Source organism: Dermatophagoides farinae, chromosome 3 (genome assembly GCF_024713945.1).
Source record: "Dermatophagoides farinae isolate YC_2012a chromosome 3, ASM2471394v1, whole genome shotgun sequence".
NCBI classification, from domain to species: domain Eukaryota; kingdom Metazoa; phylum Arthropoda; class Arachnida; order Sarcoptiformes; family Pyroglyphidae; genus Dermatophagoides; species Dermatophagoides farinae.
In genome coordinates, this window is record NC_134679.1 from 882,597 (window position 1) to 907,548 (window position 24,952).

Consider the following 24,952-nt stretch of genomic DNA (forward strand, 5'->3'; position numbering starts at 1 on the left):
TCTTATTGTACATTATCGAAAAAAAGTGGGGGAAAAAAACTCACTGAACAATGGCAAAAAAAAAATATTCCAATCGTAAAGTGGAACAGAATTCTTTGTGAAATATTCAAATTGCAAGTTCCATGTGTGAGTGAATGAGTGAATGAACAAGAAGAAGAAAAAAATAATAATCGAAAGTTTCTTTTTTTTCCAAATTCGACGAAATAAATTGAGAAATGCAACGTTGAGAGAATGGCATTAATTTCATTTTATAAAAAAAAATGTTTAATTTCATTCCAGATTCATTGCACTTTTTTTTCTACTTTTTTTTGAAATTCTTGGCTCTTTTACGACATTTATTGATTTTCAATTTTGATCATTAGTTTTTAGTGTTTTTTTTTCTTTACTCACAAGAAAATTATACTTTTTCAATTAGAAAATTTTTTCAGCAAATTTTCTTTACATGATTCAAATGAATTTGATTCATGATTGATTTTGAATAAATTTTGTTGCTTTTTTTCGAGAATTGAAACGTAGAATTTTTTTTTGTGATGACATGCGCACAGTACACTACTACTAGTCTACTAGTAATCAGCCACATGAGAAGAATTGTAATTTTTTCTCTTTTTTTCTGCTTAATTGTGATTTGTATCTCGTTTGTTGTACTTTTTTTTAGTAGTATAAATCAATCGACGAGGATTAATTATCTAATTATTATCGATTGGTGTTTTTTTTTGTTTCGCCAAAAAAAACATGAACATAAATTTTAATATATCGGTAGATTCTATGTGAAATATGATGATAACATTTTTTTTTGTCGCGATAATTAAGCACAAAATGTTTCCGGTAATAACTTCAAGTTTTTTTCCCTTCCCCCGAAAAAAAAAATTCATCATGATTAACAAGATTGGAATCAAGATTTATTCGATTTAAACGTTGAAATCGATATACGAACAAAAACCATTCTTAATGATCATCATCATCATACTAATGATTACTCAAAAAAAAAAAAAAATGTCTGACGTTTTAGCAAAAAGTTTTGGCCCTAATACGATAATTTATTTGTAGAAATTGAATCTCGAAAGAAAAATCTGCCTAACAAAAAAAAAGTGTCATAATGGTCAGAATGGGCGAAAATTCAATTTTCGCCCATTCATTCACCATTGGCTGATGAATCATTGATGATAATGATTGGCAATCAAGTCGTAAAAAATCGGTATCGATGGATATCAATATTCTTTTCTAGGGCAGGCTATTTATTTATTGTCAAACAATTTGCAACTTTTTTTTTCATTTTCAAACGAGCCAAAAAAAAAAAAAAATTTTTCAATGTGAAAAAAGTCCATTTTTTTCGCCTTTAAAAAAATGATGATGACGTATGCAAAGCTTCAGTTATTATAGAGAATGAATGAATGAAATAAAAAGTCATAAACATAATAACGAAAATTTATTCAATTTTGTTGAAATTTGTATCGAATTTCAAAATTCTATCGGTTATTATATTATCCTTCTGTCATATATCAATGATGATAATAATGAAAAAAATGGTTGTAGGTCAAAATCCCGAAAACAAAAACCCCGAAAACCGAAACACCGAAACCAAATGACCGAAAACAAAAACCCCGAAAAAAAATTATCCCGAAAAAAAATTATCCCGAAAACAAAAATCCCGAAAACAAAAACCCCGAAAAAAAATTATCCCGAAAAAAAATTATCCCGAAAACAAAAACCCCGAAAACAAAAACGTAGAAAATGGCTTGTTCCCTTAAACTTTAAAGCTTAAAGAATTATTCGACCAAACTGAATAGAATCAAAGATAAATAAGTGAAATTTGGATTTAAATTTCCAATTTTAAACGAACAAATGGTGATAATAATATAATATAAATGAATAATATAATAATATAATGTAATATAAATTATATAATTCGAATCCTAATTGATTCGGTCAATGAATCGTATTGACGATAAATTGACATCAATTTGCCTTCTCAAAAAAGATCGTGTTGGAGCGAAATTTGTAATTTTGGATGTTTCACCTCAAGTTTGAAAACGGACAATTTATTAAATTAACTGATCATTCACATGAAAAACTGACCAAAATTGATATATTTACCGATCGTTTTCAACTGACCAAAACTTTTAAAAAATTACTGACCGATCTCTTAGCGTCATGTTTTAGTCTAAAGTTTTATTATAAATATTGGACAAACAGGGGGGGAGATGTTGTAGTAATGTAATTACTTAACAATTATGTTTGTGTAATATTTATAAGAGTAGCGTTATTCAGCTACGATTAACATTTATGTAAAACAGAAAAACAATTCAATTCTGATCAACTTTTAGGTTTAATACAATAAAATAACATGTGCACTAAACGAACAATAATGATAGAATGATCTCCAATGGGGTGAGCGCTGTCTTTTTATCCCCTTTTCCAACACGTCATCTGTGTACCGCCAAGCCAACGCGCATTCTCTGTTTACATTTATTTATTATTAAATATTGTTCATTTTGCATTCGTTTGATTCTCACTACAACATGTTCATATAAAAGTAGTTCTTTGAGAACAAGGCTAGAAACAGTTATTATCAAATTTGAATCGATTGAATCAGAATCGTGTACACTGTTAAACATCGTTGCGTTATTATTATGAGCATGTTACGATCAAATTCAAAATTAGAACAATTGGCTGATCGAATTATGATGAACCAGAATGGTACAATGAACACCATCATGAATGAATTCATTGTATATGATGAAAAGGCCAAATCTCAATCTTAAGAAAAAGTTTAAAAATAATATAAAATGCCCATTTTGCCATAAAATTGGACATAAAGTTGAAGGATGTTGGACGAAACGAAAAATTGATTCCAATAAAACAGAAGTTTCTCCATCAACATCATCTAATGATAAATCTTCTTCTAGCTCATCATTTTCACAAAATCAAATAACAAAAATAAGAAGAAAGCTGCAAAATTGTTGATGTTGAAATGTGCTGAAAAATTATCAGATATCTGGATACTTGATTCTGGATGTACTTCTCATACAACGATTGATAAAAATTTACTTATGGATCAAGAAGATAAACAGATTGAATTTGAATTGGCTAATGGTAATACAATTACATCAGAGAAAAATTGGTAATGTTGTTATTGAACCAAAACCAAATTGAAAGATGTGGCCTATGGAGGTTTCAGTTCAAATTTGATATCTGTTCGAAAATTGATTGAAGGCGGTTTTAAGATAAATTTTGAAGAAAATTTGGCCCAAATAACAAAAAATGAAATTTCATTTAATCTATGGATTATTGACAACAAATTAAAAAATATCATCATGAATATCTAGATATTAATTTAAAATTTAAAACTTGTGGTGATTGTATGATGAATAAACTAGATCTAATGACTTCTTTTCGTAGAATCCGGTACATGAAATTTCTCACAGTAATAGTGTTAATCTCCGTTCATTTAAAGTTTAAGGGAACAAGCCATTTTCTACGTTTTTGTTTTCGGGGTTTTTGTTTTCGGGGTAATTTTTTTTCGGGGTTTTTGTTTTCGGGATAATTTTTTTTCGGGATAATTTTTTTTCGGGGTTTTTGTTTTCGGGGTTTTTGTTTTCGGGATAATTTTTTTTCGGTCATTTGGTTTCGGCGTTTCGGTTTTCGGGGTTTTTGTTTTCGGGATTTTGACCTACAACCAAAAAAATTGGTTATTTAAGTCTCCTGTTTGTGTGTGTGTGTACAAGCTGTAAAACTTTTGATCTTTTATAGATCTCGAATGAAAATGGATATTAAAGTTTTTTGATTTTGGTTTCATTATTTTTTTTGCACAAAATTCAAACGATGCATTCAAATTTTTATTTTTTTTTTTTTTTTGCAAACAAGGCGCATACAGAACAGAAAAACAATTCAATTCTGATCAACATTCTTCTGTCCTGTTGTTGTCGTTGTTTTTTATTTTATGAAAACTTTATCTTGCAGAATTTTTTTTTCGTTCATTCATTTTCTTTGTTTTGTCTTAAACAAACCGGAAAAAAAACAGAAAGGTAGAAAAAAAATTACCAGAGATTAAAAATAAAAATAGAGTAAAGTTTGATTGATGGTGTAAAAACAAAAAAAAAATAGCAAAATGAATATGTACAGAATTTGTGAATTTACTTTACATATATTCATCAATTCGATTCCAGTGGCAATACAAAACAAATAACCAGAGGCCATTTTCTTTTTTTTTCGCATTTTCGTTCTGTTTTGTTTGTTGAATGCAAATTTTTTTTTTTTGTTCAAATACAGAATAAAATGACAATCATGAAAAAAAAAATTTCTCAATGTTTTTTTTTCACCATTTTTGCTACCATCCATCATCATCATCATTATCCATTGATTCTCATGACATTTGTCTGTCTGTTTGTTTGTTTGTTTGCATTTTTTTCCAAATATTTATTTAGACGAAATTTGCAATTTTTTATGATCAAAAAAAAATAAAATTTTTCAAACAAATTACAGTGTGAACTTTCGTCCAATACCAATGTGTGCGTGTGTATGTGCGTGGGCGTTTGCATTTTTTCAAGTGTTTTTGTTCGCTGATTGTTTTTGTTTTCAATTGACAGTGACAATGATTTTTTACTGAAAAAAAATAAATAAAAAAAATTAATTCCAGTGTGTGAATACAGATAAACAGAATGGAAAGCAAAAAAAAAAAAAAAACACACACACACATGACAATTGTCATCATATTGTATAATTGATGGCCTTTTATGTTTACACAATGTTGTTGTCAAACAAACAATTTTTGCTCAAAGAATTTTTGACAATGACAATGTTAACAATTTTGACGATTCAGATTGGTCAGCATCAGAATTTTTTTTCAAAAAAAAAAAAAAAAAAAAAAAAAACAGAACAGAAACCTGCATTTTCGAGCAATTCATTTGATGATGATGAATTTTTTTTTCCTTCACATTTTGACAGCCAATAATTTTTTTTTCTCTCTTTTTGTTATCATTTTGAATTTGGAATTTTATTTTTTTTTTTTTTGGCGTCCAAATGATTTTCCATCAATTTCATTGGAATGTGAATGTGAATTTGTGGATTGAAAAAATATTCTTTTTCACCGATTGTTCACCAAAAAAAAAATGAATTGAAATGAAATGAAATGTGAAATTTCAACATTGATCAACAACAGTTTGACTTTTTTTTCATAGATAGAGAAAAAAAAATTGAAAGTTGATAGAATGTAAACTATAATCAAGAATTTTGTCGTTCATTTTGTTGCTATTGTCCGAATAACTGTAATTCTTCAATTCTACACAAACATTGCCGTAACAGCTGTTCTGTATTGTAAAAGTTAAAGTTTTTTTTTCCTTGTTGTTGTTGTTGTTGATATTTTTAAAGCTTTTTCGTTTTTTTTCCACAAAAAAAAGAAAAAAAATTTTCCATTTCATCGTCTTGACAAATTTGAAATCAAACAAACAGTCATCATCATCATCATCATCATATAGAAAATGAATTAAATTATTTGAGTTTGATTTTTTCTCTTTGTTTTTCTCTATGTGATCATTGAATGTTGTTTTTTTGTTTTGTTTTTGTTCTTTGCTGGACAAACAAACAAACAAACAAACGAGAAAAGAAAAAGTGAAAATAGAAATGTCCATGATCATTAAATGTCTATTTGTCCTTGTTTGTGAGTAAGTTTGTCACAAACAGAGCAAATTACATTAGATTTTCTTTCTTTTTTTTCTTCAATTTCTTCGGATGATTGAATCACTTTGTGTATGTTTGATTTTTCCTTGGAATTTTGTTTTTTCTTTTTTTTTTGAAACAAATATTTTAGCGATATGGTTGTTGTTTGTTTTGTAAGATTGAATTTTTTTCAATACTTTTTTTTATAGGTTGGCATCTTTGGTACAATGATGGCGTACGTAAACATCCAAATAATGTTTGTGAAACAGAATTTTCCGATTCTGTTGCGTTCAAAATAACAACATCGATTGCCAATTTTCTTGTACCAATGACATTGATGATGATTTTATATTATAAAATTTATCGTGAAATAAAAAGACGTGGAAATTTTAGCGATACAATCAATCATCATCATCAACATCGACATCATCGACATCATCAGCATAAACATAATCATAATAATCGTTTACAACAAAATTCAAATAATTTATCATTATCATCATCAATGATAATGATGAAAACAAAAAATTCAAAACCAATGAATCGTTTATCGAATTCGATAAATCATTATCATGAAAGTAACCATGAATCATTGCGTAAACATTATTGTCAACAGAAACCGATAAAATCTTCAACAACAACAACAACGATGACGACAAATGAAACCAAAACAACGACCACGACAACAACAACAACAACAACAACCCCGAATATTCGTAATGGAATGAATATTTTCATGAAAAATAAAACAATTTCAAATTTTCATCAACAAATTTTACGTTGTTCAATGAGAAAAAAGAGAAATGATAACAACAACAACAACAACAAATTTAGTAGTGATAATAATAATTCATCATTTTCAACAGATTTAAATTGCAAAAATAATTTCGATGATAATAATGATGATGATGATTTTGATCACTGTAATCAATGTGGTAGACGTCGTGAATCGAATGTAAACAATGATCATTCAAAATCATCATCATCATCATTAAACAATCAACGATTTTTTTCTATAAATTTTTTCATCAATCATTTTCGATTGTTACAATCGATACTATCGAGAAAAAATCGACAATCAATCGAACAACAACAGCGACGACAACATCGACGAGAACTAGATTCACATTCATTTGTTGAAAATTTTAGTGTTGATCTTGATGATCATGATCATCATTCAATTAGCAATGATAATGTAGTGAATGTGAAACAATTAAATTCAAATAAAACAAATTTAATTGTACAACAATCATCGATTGAAATAAACAATGAAAATAACAATAACCGTACTGTGATAGAAAAATGCTCATCATCATCATCATCATCATCATCTACGTCTAAATCGTCGATAAATTCATTATCAAATTTACCATTACAAACTAGGCCATCAAAATTATCAACTAAATCATCAGATTTTTGTCCAGATTTGAATCATCAAAAACAACAGAAAATGGATGATAACGAGGAAAAAGTGGAAGAAGAAAAAGATGACGAGGATGATGATGATGATGATGATGATATAACTGAAATATCACCACCCGCACCATCATTAGAATCATCGTCATCATCAGCATTTTTTCGTGATCTTAAACGTGAACAACTAAGGTAAACACAAAAAATGTTTTGTTTTTGTTTTTATTTTTTGAAAAATTTGAATTTAAAATTTTTTCAATTTCCATAAAAAACAACAACAACAACAACAATAACAAGATTAATGCAACGTTTGTGTGATTGTTTCAGGAAATAGACAGAAAACAAAACAAAACAAACAAACAACGACAGCAATTGAAAAGAAAATATTATTCAGATTTATTATGCCTGATCGATTGTTTGTTGAAATCTTTTTTTTTTCTTTCAATAAATTTTCATTCACTTTATTTGTTCCTTATTTGTTCAGATTTTTTTTTTTTGTTTCGTTTGCTGCATAATAAATCGACAATGAACCTGGAAAAATCTGAATCCAAGATTCTTATCCACTGTTGTTGTTGTTGTTGTTGTTTTTTTTTCGTTTCCAATTTCGTATTTTTTTTTTTTGGTCTATTTGAATAAATAGAAATAGAAAAAGAATTCATTCAAATTGATTGCAATTCTATTTCATATTTTTTTTTCTCTTTTGCCATTTTTTTCCCTGAAGAATTTTCTGACTGTAAAATGTAAACCTCGACATATAGTGATAAAGAGACGAAGAGAGAGGCAGTCAAATTCTGTGCCAAAAAAAAAAATATTGCAACGGATTTTCGATTTATCACACTTTTTGCAAAGATTTTTTTTTCCTCTTCAAAAATAATGTTTAAAAAGCGAATAAAAAAACAATTCTGAATCAATGAGAAAAAAGCCAATGACTAGCCAAATCATCTGTTATATACGAGAATCTGAATGTGTGTGTGTGTGTATGGATTTTGTTTTTCGATGAAAATTTTTGAAACCAATCAAACCACATACCATCATCATATACCCGAAAAATGATCCATTTTTTGTTTTTCTTTGTTTTTCAATGTCTGTAATGAATAAAAATGATAGTGAAAATCATGATGAAAAGATTGAGATGCGAAAAAAATATGAATCATAAATCATGATGATAATGATAGTGTTCACCAGAATCATATGTGGCAATTTTAAAACTAAAAAAAAAAAAAAATTCTATGATGGTCATGCCAAAAAAAAACCAAAAACAGCCATAGAGTAAATGAATGAATAATGAAACGAAAAAAAAATTATGACAATAATTTAGACCGAAAAAAAAATTACCGGCTGTTTTTCTTTCTCATTCTCTCAGCTTGTGTTCAAATGAGAAAAAAAACCCACCATGAATTTTAATCGATGTCAGAATCATTGCCCATTTTCATTCTCAAGAGAGAGTGAGAAAGAGAGAAGGAGAAATCCAAATAGAGAGAAAAAAAAGATGAATGAGTCGATAAATCATGAGAAAAAGGAAAAAGTGAACAAAAAAAAATATCATCGACTAATAGAGAGACTCTTTTCTAGACATTCAAGTCAATTAATCAGATTCTTTTTTTCTTTTGTATTTGAAAATGAGACAGAAAAGAAAAGAGATTTTTTTGTTCTGGTTAAAATTTCAAGTTCAGTTTTTTTTCATCTCATTTCATTTTATTTTTATTTTCATTTTTTTTTCTTATTTCAATAAGCCACGATAATGGTCATCGTATTTTTTGGACCACTACAAATACAAAACGTTGTCAACGATTTGATAATGTTGAAACAAATTTACCAACACCACAACATCAATCAATATTGAAGGATAATTACAATGATGATGTCGATAATGGTAACAATCCAGATAGTGATAAGTTTAATAAATCATCGTCAGATTATTATGATGGCCGACGATTAAGTTCACCACAACCATCATTACCACCACCAATATATTCATCACCATCATCATCGATTACATCAACATTATCAATGTTTTCATCGGCATCAAATGATTCAAAAAAATCAAAAGAAAATGACCAAACAAAACATGAAAATAGAAGAAAATTATTGAAAAATGACCATTGTGATAGTAATGATGATGATGGAAATATTGCCTATTATAATCAATTAACTTTGATGAGTTTACAGCCTTCTGTTGTCGCTGTTGATGGCAATGTTGCTAGTGAGAATATTTTATTTTCAACACTGCAAGAGAATCAGGAAATTGTAAATGTAGAATGTCAACAACAATCAAAACAACATTGTCGACAGAATATAAAATCACCATCGCCGATATCATTGTCACCACAACAACAACAACAACAACATTCATCATCATCATCATCATTATTATCAACATCAAAATCATTTTGTTTGATGCCTGAAAATCATTTTTTCGATGTCAATGTCAAAGTGGAATATATAGATTTTCCATCAAAAAATTCAATACAAAAAAATTGTTTTGTGACAAAATCAAATGTTGAAAATGGAAAAAATGTTCAAATGACAAATAATTTTCTGGACACAGATGTACAACAACGACAACAACAACAAAAAATGGATAAACAACGTTCCAATTCCGTGAATGATGTTTGTGGTATTTGCATAAAACAACAACAACAACAATCAACAGATGAAACAACGATGGCCATTCCAGTGTCCAATAAATCATCAACAAAATCATTGAATTTGGTGAAAACAACAAAAAATGACCATCGAAAGAGAAAAACAATCATCAACAATGATCATCATCAACCACAACGAAAACTTTCCAAATGTAAATCTGATTCTAATTCTAATTTAAATGAGAAATTTTTAATACGAAAATTGAATGAAAAAAAAATTTGCAATTCTAATCAATAACCATAATTTATCGGTTCAGTGTGTGTGTGTGTGTGTGTGTGTGTGTGTTCATTTACAAATGTATGGCCAGAATTTCCGGAAAGTTTTTTTTCCAAAGCAAACAATGAGAAAAAAAATCAATTCACAGAATATCACAGAATTTTTTTTTCTCGTGTCGATTTTTTTTTTTGCACAAATTTTATTGAATTTCATTTTTCAACAAGATAAAATCTGTAGATTTTGAAATTTTCCTATTTCTTTTTTCATTTTTATTTTATTTGACAACTATAAATGTGAAAAAGCAAAATCTAGATGAAAAGATTTTTGAATTTCAAATTTCAATTTTTTTTATATATCATTCGCTCTTTCACGGAATCAAATAATATGGAATTGGATCATTTTTTTTGTTCTCGTTTTTTTCAAAAAAAAAAAAAAAATAAAATAAAATTCTGGCTTGAAAATGGCCCTGTCAACAGACTGGACATGATGATGTACATTTAAATTATTGAAAATGAAAATTTCAAACAAAAAAAAAATGCTTGATCATCACATCTCTTGGGTTTATTTTTGTACCATTTCTTTCGATTTGAAATATTTGATTTTTCTTCTCTTTTCAAAGAAATTCTTGAGAAATCTAGAGAATACTACTATTTCACACCGATATATATATATATTTCAATGTTTGTTGTTGACAAATGTTTGAATTGTTCGGTGAAAAAATTCTGTTTTTTTTCTCTTTCTTTGTTATTTTTTTTTTTTTTTTTTGAGCAAACATTGTTCAAAAAGCAGTTGACATAGCCATAGCCATAGCCACCATGATAGTGATGATTGATTTAATTTTTTTTTTCTTCATCAAATTTTTTTTTCTCATTTCTTTGTTGACTTTGTTTGTTTTTCAATGTGAACAAAAAAAAAATAAAAAATAAAAACTACATTCTATTTATACATGTGAAAATAGTGTAAATATCACAAAAGCCAACAAACAAACAAGCAAACAAGTAACCGGACAATAATAAATCATCATTGTCGTCGTCGTCGTAGTCGTCGTAGTCGTTGTCGTTGTCGTATAAATAAATTTTAACATCATAAACAATAGATCAAACAATAGATCTATTTGCGATAGCCAATGTCCATCGTTTTTTAATCCATTGTTTATAATAATAATAATAACAACATTGGCAGCCATCTTTTTTGTGTGTGCGTGTAACCGGAACAAGATTTATGACAAAACAAATAAGAACAACAACAACAGCAACAAAAAAAAAACATTCTCCACACACACACACACACACATGACCACTTTTTTTCATTGATTTATTCGAAACAAGAAAATAAAACATCAACAGCAACATTGTTGTGTGTGTGCACTGCAATCATATTTATTGAATTTAATTCTGATGGATATTCACAGCATTTTTTGGAAACAGAATTTTCTTTACCCGACTTTATTCATTCATTCATTCATTTTTTTCTACTCACTGGTTTCCATTTGATTTTTTTTTCATTGTGATGGTTGTGTGTCTGTTTTTTTTTCCAAATCGGCACCGGTATTCGTACACAGAACACAGCAACAGCAGCAGTATCCAATTTTTCTGTATCAAAAAAAAAAAAAAAAAAACAAATCGATTCCCTGAAGAACATTGAATAGAAAATTCCAGAATAAAAGTTTCCTAGACTAAAATCTGCAGATTTTTTTAATACATGATAATTACAATGAGAAAATTAATGAAGAAAAAATTTTCAACATAAAAAAAACTCATCAAAAAAAAAAAAAAAATTTCAAAATCTTAAAAGGACAATGACTGATAAGATGGAATTAAAGATTGAAAATTATCATTGCTATTCACTCACACATGCATACACAAACACAGCATGTAAAATTTCAATGAAATTCATTAAATTCTAATCAGAGAAAAGACAAAAACCAAAGAAGAAGAAGAAAAAAAAATGCTTCCCGTCCCTTAAATTCAATATCAAACAGCAGGACAATAATATTTGTCTAGTGAGATAGATGGAAAAACATTCGATGTATTCATTTCACATACACACACACCCACACACACACAACATACACACAATTAAGTCCATTGATCTCTCGACAGCAAAAAAAAAAAAAAAATATTCAAAGACAATCAAAATCATCGTCTTGGAGCATTATTGCAATGATGATTAACGAAAAAAAAGAAGAAAAAAAAAATTAAATTATCAAATGATTATCACGTACACACACGCAGAGAGAGAGAGAGAGAATTAAATGTATGAATGAATAAGATTACACACACACACACGCACACGCATTCACATAGTACGTGCTCTTCTTTGTTTTCACGTTTTTTTTTTAGTTAAAATTACTATTTACAATAAACAAAATTACAAACTTACAATGATAATAATCTTGAGCTTCTGTTTTTTTTTTTTTTTTGACTTTGATGACTGGCTAAATGTTCACTAAAGTCGAGTTTTTTTTTGTTCGTTTTGTTTTGTTTTATTTGTCGAAGTATCAAGATGAAAAAATGGCACTAAAGTAATAAGATTCTCGAATTCGTTTCACTAATAATTTTGACCTCTTATTCTCAGTCCCTATTTTTTTTTGTTCCATTTTCTCATCTTCATCAGTGTTTTTTTTTTGATTCAATGATGATTTTTTTTCTCGTTTATTATAATTACAATTATAATGTCTATTTGTCTATGGCAACGTCAAGTAAACAAATGCAAACTATAGATTGATGATTGACCTCTATTAGCATTGTATCGGTATTCTCCAATGTTTGCAGTAAGAAAAAAGCAAAAAAAAAAAAATAAAGATGAGGTAAATGGACCATGCGACAAATTCTCAACAAAACTAAAATACATAGATCAATAAAAGTGATCTGTTTTTTTATTCATTTATCCATCTCTCTCTCTCTCTCTCAATCACTACACATTCATTCAAGTAATCAAGAAAGACACGCCATTACTTGATTAATTGAGATGAAATGAATGGTTCTGATTTTTTTTTTTTTGCTTCATTCTCATTTTTGTTAATAGTTCTCTTAATTTTTTTTTCTTCTTCTTTTGATTCTTCTTATATTCTGTCCAGTATCACTATATGGATGTAATGGAATCTATCAAGAATAACAAAAGAGAAGGGGAGAATTAGAGAGAGAGAGAGAGAGAGAGTGAATGAAACAATTTTTATTCCTATTTCAGATTCTTATCTGGAAATACAAATTTACTAAAGATAAATAAATATATAAAATGTCCATTGTACAATTGTACTGTTGAAAATTTGTATTTATTATCACACAAACACACACACATGAAAAAATATATACAATGAATAAAACTAGTCTATTAGATTGATGAAAATTCGAGAGAAAAAAAAAATTTTTTTTTTTTTCGTTCAATAACACGAAAAATCACTTATTATTATTACTACTACTACTGAGCCAATGAATCTGTATTATATGTAATATATATAAATGAAACCGGAGAGAAACGAAAATTATTCTTAAAAGATTCCTAACTCCCTCTCCCCCCCCCAAAAAAAAACCAAATTCCATGTATACATGAAATACGAAATGAAATGGTAATAATGTCTCATTGTGATTGTTATTCTATTCTGTCTTTGTATATCTCTGTATCTTTCACAATCTCCAGTGAATTCACAAAACAAATGAAAAGAAAAAAGAAATGGGAGACAATAGAAAAATGTTCGCAACGCATTGCTAAACAATCATACACACATCGATACAATGATGATCGATATGTGGATGACCATTTTTGTTACATTGAACAGTGGTGAATGAAAGAGAACAGAAAAAAAATGAAAGAAAGAAAGAATTTTCAATTTTCCAATTGTATTTTGATTTGAAAAAAAAATTTTTTGTTCACTTAAAAAAATTTTTTTTTTGTGCAAGAATAATTCCAAATCAGACCAAAAAAAAAAGAAAGAAAAGCGGATGATGATTCCAATGTTCAAGAATGCATTGCATTCCATTCATTTCAATGACGATGATGATGATGATGATGATGATGATAAAAGTATGAAGTGAATTAATGAACCATCAAAATGGAATGAAATTTTTTTTTCAGAAAAAAAAACAAAACAATGTCCTCTCCACTTGAATCTAATGATTTTAGTCATTTTCTTTTTTCTTTGGTCATCATCATCATCATCATCAATCCAAATGAATGAATTCCATGTTAAAATAGAGAAATGCAATGGCTCACATATATAAATATGAGAGCTGATGTGTGATGATTTTAATGATGAATAAAATATAATTTATTTTTATCAGCACCAGAGTTTCTCTGGCTTCAGCCTTTTTTTTTTTGTCTTAAAATCCAGATGGATGATCATTTTTACGTTCAGACAATTGAAATTGAATTTTTTTTTTGTTTTTTTTTTCATAACTGATCTTGAGTTAAACCCAGATGCGACTATAAATATGGCAAATATTTTTGGGAAAATGATCTCTGAAGTTAGATCAATTAAAAATAATCAATCTTCTTCTGCTTCCGATATTGACAACAATTTAAACGTAATGGCAGCTTCTAGATACAACAGATTGTTTTGCTCATATTGCAAAAGGAATAATCATACGTTTAAAAATTGCTTTCGACGCCTTCGGGCTCTCACTCAAAACCAAGATTCATCATCATCCTCATCAGCTGAAGTTCAATCAGATAATTCAGATAAGTTTAAAAATGCGTCTGGGGCTTCAATATTTGTCAATTCTTTTTCTCAAAATCATGATCGTAATAGTTGGCTATTTGACAGTGGAGCTGACCATCATTTTTGTTGCAATCGTAAACTATTCAAGAAAATCTGGAAAATCAACAGAATATACATTTCTCAGTTCAACCCTAATGACCGAATTACATGCGATGAATATGGCTCTATTGACATTACCACTGATACGGGTGTTCTTGAAATTGAAGCCTATTATGTTCCACAAGGACAAAATGTTATTTCGGTTACGAGACTATCAAGAAGCGGGTTTTCTGTACTGTTCACCAAAACTGGATTGAAAATTACTAAGGATAATGATTTAGTCTGGTTGATCGAGAAGCAAACACATGGTCGGTTCTTCAGTGCATGCCCTGTTCAATCTTCATCTAAAAATTGGCACAACATTCTTGGTCATGCAGATTTTAACAAGTTAAAAATTTTGAGCCAAAAATATTCTTTTGTTCAGTCAAAGCCCTATGAGTGTGACGTATGTACGGCAAATAAAATGTGCAAGCCAAATTTTGACAAATCACAACATCATCATTCAAAATTGCCAATGGAAGTTCTATATGCGGATCTATGTGGACCGTTTCCATCTTCGATTCATAATCAAAAATACATGCTGGTAATTATTGATCAATGTTCACGATTTTCTCAAGTTTTCTTCTTAAAAGACAAATCAGCTGTATCAATTCACTCATACATCAAATACTTTATCGAATTTATTGAAAGAAATACCAATTTTTGTGTCAAACGCTTGGTTACTGATAATGGCGGTGAGTTCGTTAATGAAATTGTTAATAATTATTTTCGTTCCAAAGGAATTATTCACGTAACAACCACTGCCTATACACCTCAATCGAATGGACTTGTCGAACGCAAGAATAGATCCTTGCTCAATATGGCACGATGTCTTCTAAATCATATCAACTTACCAAAAAAGCTGTGGCCATATGCCTTAAATTATGCAAATGAAATCCAGAATCGATTACCATCGGCCAATAATAATCAAATACCATTCGAAATAGTTTTTAATTCAAAAATTGATTTTAATAAGTTTCATATGTTTGGATCGAAAGTTTTCATCAAACTAAATCATTTCGACGATAAACTCGTTCCTCGAGCATCACCGGTTATGTTTATTGGCTTAGATCATTCAAAATTCATTGTTTATGACCCGAAAACGAATAAGATCACATCATCTCGAAATATAAAATTTACTGATGAAATTTATTCAATTCAAGATCCGAATTATGAAACATCATCTATTTTTTCAAATTTTATTCAACAATTAGATTATCATTCCAAACAAGAATTCGATGATGATGATAACTATGAATTGAGTGATTACGTCATTTCTGAAATACCCATTATTGACACTCAAACATCTGATTTTAACATTAATTTAATTCATCACGATTTTAATTCTTCTATAGATGAAACGTCAAACCATACAGATGGAATGTCAAATCATGCATCTTTAGTCAATCGACAATCTGATGATTCTTCTATCTCCAATGATGATTTATCTTTTTCTAATTCAATAAATGACAGTGAAGCTACAATTGAAAACAATGATTTGCCTATCGCATGGCGTAAGCCTGATCGTTCTGTGAAAATTCCCGATAGACTTGGAGTTGCAGCATCATCGTCATCTTTGTCATCTGCTTTATCGTCGTCATCAGATTTATTTTCATCGTCCATAAATGATTCAATTCCTATTCCCAAAAATTTCAAAGATGCAATGAATTCGCCACATAAAAATCAATGGTTAGCAGCAATCAACGACGAAATCAAATCATTTCATGAATTTAATGTATTATCTTCTGTGCCCAATAATAATCAACCAACAATCGATTCTAAATGGGTTTTTGCCATAAAAAGAGATGTCAACGGAAAAATAGAAAAATTTAAAGCTCGATTAGTGGTTCGGGGGTTTAAGCAAGAAGATGTCGATATTAATGATACGTTTTCACCAGTTGTGGACAAGACAACTATTCGATCCCTGTTTGTGTTGGCTCATCGGTTTAATTGGCACGCCATACACTTTGATGTGAAAACAGCCTTCTTACATGGTAAACTAGATCAAGATGTATTCATTACTGTTCCTGATCCTCTAAAAACAGATGGCTTCATATTTAAGCTTAATAAAAGCATGTATGGTTTACGACAAGCTCCAAGGGTATGGTTCAACACGCTTGTTGATCATTTGAACCGTATTGGATTGGTTCAATTAGATGGAAACATTTGTGTGTTTTCTGATGGTGGTCCAAATATCGAAAACTCGCTTATCATTGCTTGTTATGTGGACGACATTCTCTGTTTTGGACCGTTGTTAAAAATTGAAAGTTTCGGAAAGAGGATTAGTGGTGCGATAAAAATCAAAAATCTTGGTCCTGTTCAGAAGTATCTGGGTATCGAAATTATCAAAAGTAATGATGGATTTCACTTGTCTCAATCAAAATATATTGAAAGTTTGAGTGTACAATACCAAGTTAATGAAGCAAAATATGTTAAATGTCCCCTTCTTAATTCATTATTGGTGGATTCAAATGATAAATCAACAAATTTCCCGATTCGTAATCTCATTGGGTCGTTATTATACATTGCGAATTGGACAAGACCCGATATATGTACTGCAGTAAATCAGGTGTCCCAATATCTCCATAAACCAACAGACAGGTTGTGGCGACATGCATTCGTTGATTTGCAATGATTTCATCATTAATATTGTGAATCTGGAAAAAAGGTCACAAAGTTCAGATTGATCAATTTGATGCGAATAGAAAAAAAACTAAAAATAGATACCACAGCACAGTACAGAAACGCAAATCACTAATGATGTAATGAGCTTTTAATTTTTCACTTTCTGTTGTTGTTGTTGTTGATTCACAATTTTTGTATATATATTCATTTATTTACACAAAATAATTTACTTTCATCCATTGTAAATTTTCATCATCATTTTCTCTTTTTTTTTGTTCAAATTCTATTTTTATATGCTTGAAATTACTATTTAGATGAAAATGAATGAATAAAAAAAACATTCAAATTAGCGTGTGTGTGTGTGTGTGTGTGTGTTTTTCTTCAGAATAATGTATGAAAAGATACGCACAAGAGATAGTGAAAGAGTTTGATTTTTTTCTTTTCTCTCTAAAAATTCACTTTTTTTTTCACTGCATCACCCTCCCCCAAATTCTCATAGAATAAATGAAATAAATTCAAATCAGATTCGTTTATATAACAATAAATAATCATTTTCGTAAAATTCTTTCGTAATTTTCTCGTTTCACAAAGATAAACATACCCATTTACACACACACACACACACACACACATGCACTCAGAGTGATTTAACTTTTTTTGTAAAACTATCAAATACAATGAAAATAATAGAAACAAATTATCGAGATCAACAACAACAATAACAGCGACAACACAATGTTTAATTCATATGGATGAATTTCTGAATTAATTATACATGTGAACTATTCAATGTGTGGATGTTGTTGTTGTTGTTGTTGTAGACAATTTGTATAAATGTGCTGTGTGGACAGTATTTTTTTTTTGTATTCAAATTGGTTATATGCTGCTGCTGCTGTTGTTGTTGTTGTTAATGATGATGATGAAAAATTGTGTTTTTTAAGTGTTTTGTGAGTAAAAATAAAAAAAAAAGATCAAACTTCATTTTTCACTGCATTTTTACAATAAAATTGTGTAATGATGTAGTCGATTTTTTAGGAAGAAGAAGGATAATTGCTAGATTTGTTTGAGTGCACTGGAAAAAAAATTCATTAATTCTAGATGCTGATTTTTGTGTGTGTGTGTGTGTGTGCTAGTTTGCTAGTGTAATATTCATGATGAAAATCAATTTTTTTTTCTCACTCTTTTTGTTGTTGTTTGCTGCAATGTCTTGATTGGAATTGAATTTTTAAAATTTTTCCAGTTAATAAAGTGTGTGTGTGTGTGTGTGTGTGCATTTTGATCAATTTTGTTGAAGAAAACAAAAAAAAAATTCAGTTTCTTTTTGCAATTGAATTTTTTTTTTTTTTTTTTGAAAAAAAACTTGAAAATCAAAATGTCAAATGAAAAAAAAACACACACACAACATGAGATCAGAAAACAATTTTTCCTGTGAAATTGAAATTTATTCAATTTTGTTTTATTCAATTTAATTTCAATCTTCAATTGAAACAAAAAAAACAAACAGGCAGAAAAAACAAAAATAAAATGCATTGAGATAAAGCCAACATTTCAGGTGAATTCTTTCAACGCCTGAAATGTTGGCTTTACTGTCAAAAACATTCATGCAACAAACATTTATATATATATATATATATATATATATATTTGCAATGCAAAATAACAAACAACAACAACAAAATTGGAAAATAAAGGATTGATTCAATGAACTACGATTGTGTGTGTGTGTGTGTGTGTGTGTGTGTTTTCATGGAATGGTAGAAAAAAAAACAGAATTTTTTTCTCTTTCCAGATATCAAATTTGAATATCTACATTATTAACCAATGAACAGCCAATAACATTACTGTTGGTAAATTAAATATATTGGGATGATCGTATCGACAAAAACAAAAACAATAACTGATTCATTCTCAAATGAACCGTATAACGTTGATATTTGGCATTTAATTTGAATTTTATTGGATCAAAATATCCGCAAGATTGGTTTAGCTGGTCGGAAAAAAATATTGTGCTTAGTGTTTTTTTTCGAGTTCATTTTTATTGCTAACGTCTTTTGTTTTTGTTGTGAAAAGATTTTCATCTTTTTTTTTCTTTCTCACTTTCTCTCCTAATCAATCTATGGTGACATGTTCAACAACAAAAACACCTGTTTCATAATATTTTCATCAAGAAGCAATATAAAAACTTACATTTTTTTTGTTTCTGTACATTAGTAAAACAAAACAAAAAAAAATCAATAAAAATCGATTGATGAAAAAAAATAATAACCATCATTACAATGGAATGGAAAGTCAAAATGATGAAAATTTGTCACTTACATTACACTGAAATATCTCATTATCATCATTCATCGATAGTAATCGTTCATTCTTTTCATTTGTATTCATTGATATTTATTAGTTTTTTTTTTGATCTTGTTCTTTGTGTGTATCACTGTGTTCGATTCTACATTTCGACCTTATAATCACAAGAATCAAGTGCGACAGAGAAAGAGAGGGAAAAGAAGCCAACAATCACAAGATGAAAGAATAAAGTAGGAGAAAAAAAAAGATTTCCGTGGAATGCACATAGAGTACAACTCGATTCTCAAGTAATGTGTGTAACTAGCAAACAAAACATTATGTTTGTTGTTGTTTTAACGTTTTTTTTTATTCATTGAATATTCTTAAATGAAAAGAATTCAAACAGTGATAGATAGATAGATAGATAGAGAGTGAGTGAGTGAAATGTTTGGCATACCAAAAAGCAATATAAAAAAAAAACAGAATAAATAGATAGAACAAAAGTGGCTGAATAAATGTGTCGTCATTTTCAATGTTTGCGTGCGTGTATAACTGTCATTATCATCACAATTATTGAGATTGTCGTGAAATTCTTTAAATCTTTTCTGATTTTTTTTTCAGATTCCATTCTGTTCGTTGCATTGTAATATCGATTAGTTTTCTGTCATTTTTTTTTTCATTACATGTTTTTGCAAAAATTACCAACACCACGCTACAAATTATTCTGAAACTTGAGTGAATGATCGATTGAATGGCAGTCAAAAGAGAGAGAAAGAAAAATTTTTTATTATCGACCACTTTTAGATCTCTTTGCGATGAACATCCAATGGATCAAAATATTGATGAAAATCTTTATGTTGATTATAACATCTGTAAAATATTGCTTTTATTCTTCATTTTTCATTTCTGTTTTGTTTTCAAACACACACACACATTTAATTGCACCATTTGTTTTCGGTCTACGGTAAATTGTTTCCAATAATTTTTGTTTTTTTTTCACTCATTGAACAATTCATAATGGAAATGATTTCATCATTAATATATATCATATATTGATGTTGATGACTGCAACAGCAATGAACCTTTTTTTTATTTTGTAGAAAAAAAAATTAATGATGACAAATATGAAAACTGTGTGTGTATGGTGTGTGTGTGTGTGTGGATGGAAATGGCAAATCATCAACATCATTATCATCCGTTTATCGTTAGAATAATTATCTTCACACACACACACACACACACAGAGACAGTGAAGAATAATGATAATTTGGAACATGGAGAAATGAGAGAAAAAAATGAATTCAAAGAAAACTGGAATTTTCGTTTTTTTTGGGTTTTGGTTTTTTTTTCTTCAATAAATTTCAGGCATCCATTGTTCATCATGTGTGTGTGTGTGTTGAGTTTATTTCTTCTGATGTTGGCCATGAATACATTTTGTTACAGTGTGTGTGTGTGTGTTTTCTTTTCAATTTTTTTTTCTGTCTTATTCAGCTTCAATTTCATTGGTTTGTTTGTTACTATAGGCTCAAAAGCCGTATGCTTTTGGGTTTATTGAAGTGGAAAAAAGTTTGAATTTTCACTCACTCACTCACTCTCTCTCTCTCGCTCATGATCTGATGATTAAATGGATGATGGATAAACGACAACGACAACAGCATGAGAAAAAAAAACGAATGAAAATCAATAAATCAATAAAATTCAAAGCAAAAAAAAAACAACCAATGAGAAAAAAGTGAACGTGTTTCAACAAGCAATACGCCCACACACTCTTGCACACACTACAGTGAAAATCAACAAGATTAATCGTCAAATTTTGAAATGCAAAAAAAATCATCATCATCACATTATTATTGTGGCGATAAAAAGTGAGGAAAAAAAACAAATTTAAAAGTCAAAAGAAAACCAGAGAAAAAAAACTGGCGCAAATAAATGACCATAGAAATGAAAACTGAATGAAATTTTTTTGAAAGAATTTTCCATTGGATTCTTGGAATATTCTTTTATGAGATAGAGATTTTTGTATTTCATTTCTACTATTTTTTTTTATTTCTGCAGAACACTGATGAAGATGAATTCATGAATATAATTTTTTTTTTTTTTTTTGGATAAGAGATATTCCAATGGGAAATCCAAATTCTGTGTGATTTTTGTTTCGTTTCGTTTCTCTGTCTTTTATCCTTCAAATGTAATATTCACGTATTCCAGTTTTTTTTTGGCTATTCTCAATTCGATTGATTTTTTTTTTGATTTCATTTGAAACGTTTCTGTGTTCTGAAAATGTGTTGAAAAATCAATATGACTAGAAAATCAATCGATCAATGAATGATGATAATCAATGATTGGAGATTCGAGAATAGAAAAAAAAATCCATTTTTTCAATCATCATAATTAATAATATGGTGACAAAAAAAAGAGAGATTTACATAGTGTCATTGTCATCATGTCAGTTTTCATTTACCCGGTCACAGTAAAAAAAAAAAAAAAAAAAATTTTCTTCAAAATATCGATAATCGAAATGAGTGAAAAATCGATTTTTTTTCCAAGTCAAATTTCGATTGATTTTTTTTTTAGTTGTTGTTGTTGTTGTTGTTGTTGCCTGTTACAACAGATTAGATTCGATAATTTTTCATTACTTGCTGTATTGAATTGGATAGAAAATCTATATCAAAATAATCAAGGCCACACGAAAAGATTTTCATTTTACAAAATTTCTGACTTTATTTTAATTTTTTTCCTATTTTCTTTTCGCAAAAAAAAAAATTGTAGCCGTAACCAATTCAACTACAACCACGACGACAACGACAACAACAACAGGCAAAACAATAAAAATCAACAACAACAACAGAAATAATCGTGAAATGTTTAAAGATTGTGTATCGATTAAATCATCGGAAACAGTTTCCGCAGCGGTAGCCAAAACAACAACAACAACGACAACAATACCATCAGTAAGCCTTAAGCCAAAATCAATGGAAAATGTAGCCAAATCATTTATTGTATCAACCGCAACATTAAATACAACAACAATGTCAATGGCTACAATCAATTCATCGTCGACAATGCCAACAATAAAAACAAAAACAGATCGATATGATGATGATGATGATGATGATGGTAGTAGTAGTAGTAGTAGTAAAAGTAGTAGTAGTTTAAATGACAAAAAACGTATTGAACAACAAAACAACAATAATAGTGAACAGAATCAATTCAAAACAAATGATAAACATTTTCATCATTCCACTAATGTTCATATGGATAAATTATCCGTAAAAAATCATCGTAGAAAAAAATCCAATATTTTTTTCAATGAACAACAAAAATTGGTAAAAAAATCAATAATTAATGATGAATATGATGAACAGAAAAATGAACAAGCAAAAACATCACCAAATTTACTGTCATCATCATCTTGTGTTGAAATTAATCAGAATAACAAATTATTATCGGCTACAACATCTACATCTACATCATCATCATTATCATTAATAGAATCACAACAAAAACCATCAACAATATTGATTGCGAATAAAATTTCTGAAGAATTACCCATAGAATATGAACAAACATCATATGGTTCATCAACAAATTATTCATTAAGTGGTAATAATAATTTATCATTGACAAAATCAAGATTTTTATTAATTAAAAATCTAAATAATAATAATAAGAAAAAACTAAAGAAAAACAATGAAAATAAATCATCATCATCATCATCATCATCATTAATTCATAATGGTTTAAGAATGGTATCTTATGGTCGTCATAGAAAAAATGATCATCAAAGCAGTAGCAGATGTAAAAGATTAACGAATAATAATTCATTCTATGATTCATTTCGAATGAAATCATTTCGTTTTAAATCATTACGTAACCAGGAACAGAAGCAAAATGGTAATAATAATGATCAAATAGATTCAATTGAAACTACCTGTAATGAAAATGATGATGATGATGATGATGATGATGCTGATCAGATTTTTGTAAACGCTAATAATGCTGATGATGGATTGAGCACAGTCGTACCTGTTTCGGATACTGATGATCATTGTAAATGTAAAAACAAAAATAATCAAAAACAACGACAACGACAACGACAACGGCAGCAATCATCAACAATAACAGCTGCACAAAAACATCGTAATGAATTGAAACGTGAAGAAAGTTCACGTTTACGACAAGAGAAAAAAGCAGCCAGACAATTGGGTGTAATATTGGGTGCATTTATTCTTTGTTGGATGCCATACATTATTACCTATGTTGTAACAGCATATTGTGCCTATTGTATTAGTCTTACCGTTCATCAGGTGACCATTTGGTTGGGTATGTTTTTTTGTTGTTGTTGTGTATTCCAGATTCTTTCATAATAAATTCTTTCTTTCTTGTTTTTTTTCTCTTCTACAGGATATCTAAATAGTTTTTTGAATCCATTTCTTTATGCACTTTGTAATGAAAATTTTAAACATGCATTCAAAAAGATGCTTGGACGTTTACAGCAACCACAACATTTTAGCTATAATTTTGATCAAACATTAGCTACTGCTGCTGCTGCTGCTGCCACTGCTACTGGTGGTGGTGGTGGTGGTAATAATCAAAATCAAAATTATCATCAACAATCAGCAACAACAAGAGGTAATAATAATAATAGTGTACGAATAATTACGCAACAACAACAACAACAACAACAACAAAATAACAATGATAATTCAACAACAACAACAACAACAATAAAAACACCAAAAACAACGACAACAGCAACAATGAAAAGGATAATAATAACAAAAACTATAGATAATGAAAATGAAAATGAACAAAACAAAATGAAAAAGAAAAATTTATTGAATATTCGAATCATTTGATCATAACACATTAGAATTTATTTGAAAGACAGAAACGAAAACCAAAACAAAACAAAAAACACCCGATATAATTATGAACCAATTATTATTATGAGCAAACAATCAAAAAACAAAGAATCGATCGAACACAACAACAGCTTGTAATTTGTTTTTGATGTTTTTTTTTTGAATGAATGAATTCTGGATATATAAAAATAACCAATAACCAATTGTTCAATTGTCAATTGTTTGTGTATTTGTTTGATAATAATGACTGATTGTAAACTTTTTGACGACAACAACAACAACAACAACAACACACAGTGAGAAAAGAGAATTTGTATCAGTATCCAATTTGTTATTCTGTTTTTGATTATTCTTTCCACAAATAACGTAAAACTTGAATTGAATTTTTTTTTGTTTTCATCAAATAAAATCAATTTCAAAGCCAAATCAAAGTGGAAAATAAAATGAAAAATTTAATATC

The 24,952-nt window shown here is 28.8% G+C and overlaps 1 protein-coding gene across 3 annotated transcripts in view; it reads left to right on the forward strand.

Moving 5' to 3' along the window:
* Positions 1-24,547, forward strand: part of LOC124498361 (uncharacterized) — a 41,248-nt gene extending 16,701 nt beyond the window's left edge. The window contains exons 4-8 of one of the 3 annotated variants that reach the window (XM_075729114.1): positions 5,865-7,260; positions 8,802-9,865; positions 22,397-23,230; positions 23,648-23,950; positions 24,032-24,547. In XM_075729114.1, the coding sequence (XP_075585229.1) occupies positions 5,865-7,260; positions 8,802-9,865; positions 22,397-23,230; positions 23,648-23,950; positions 24,032-24,486 (4,052 nt within the window). In that variant the 3' untranslated portion in view covers positions 24,487-24,547. Of the gene's footprint in view, positions 1-5,602; positions 5,657-5,864; positions 7,261-8,801; positions 9,866-22,396; positions 23,951-24,031 lie in introns of those variants that run through there. The other 2 variants (XM_075729115.1, XM_075729113.1) reach the window with 2 other exon arrangements.
* The last annotated feature ends 405 nt before the right edge of the window (positions 24,548-24,952 follow it).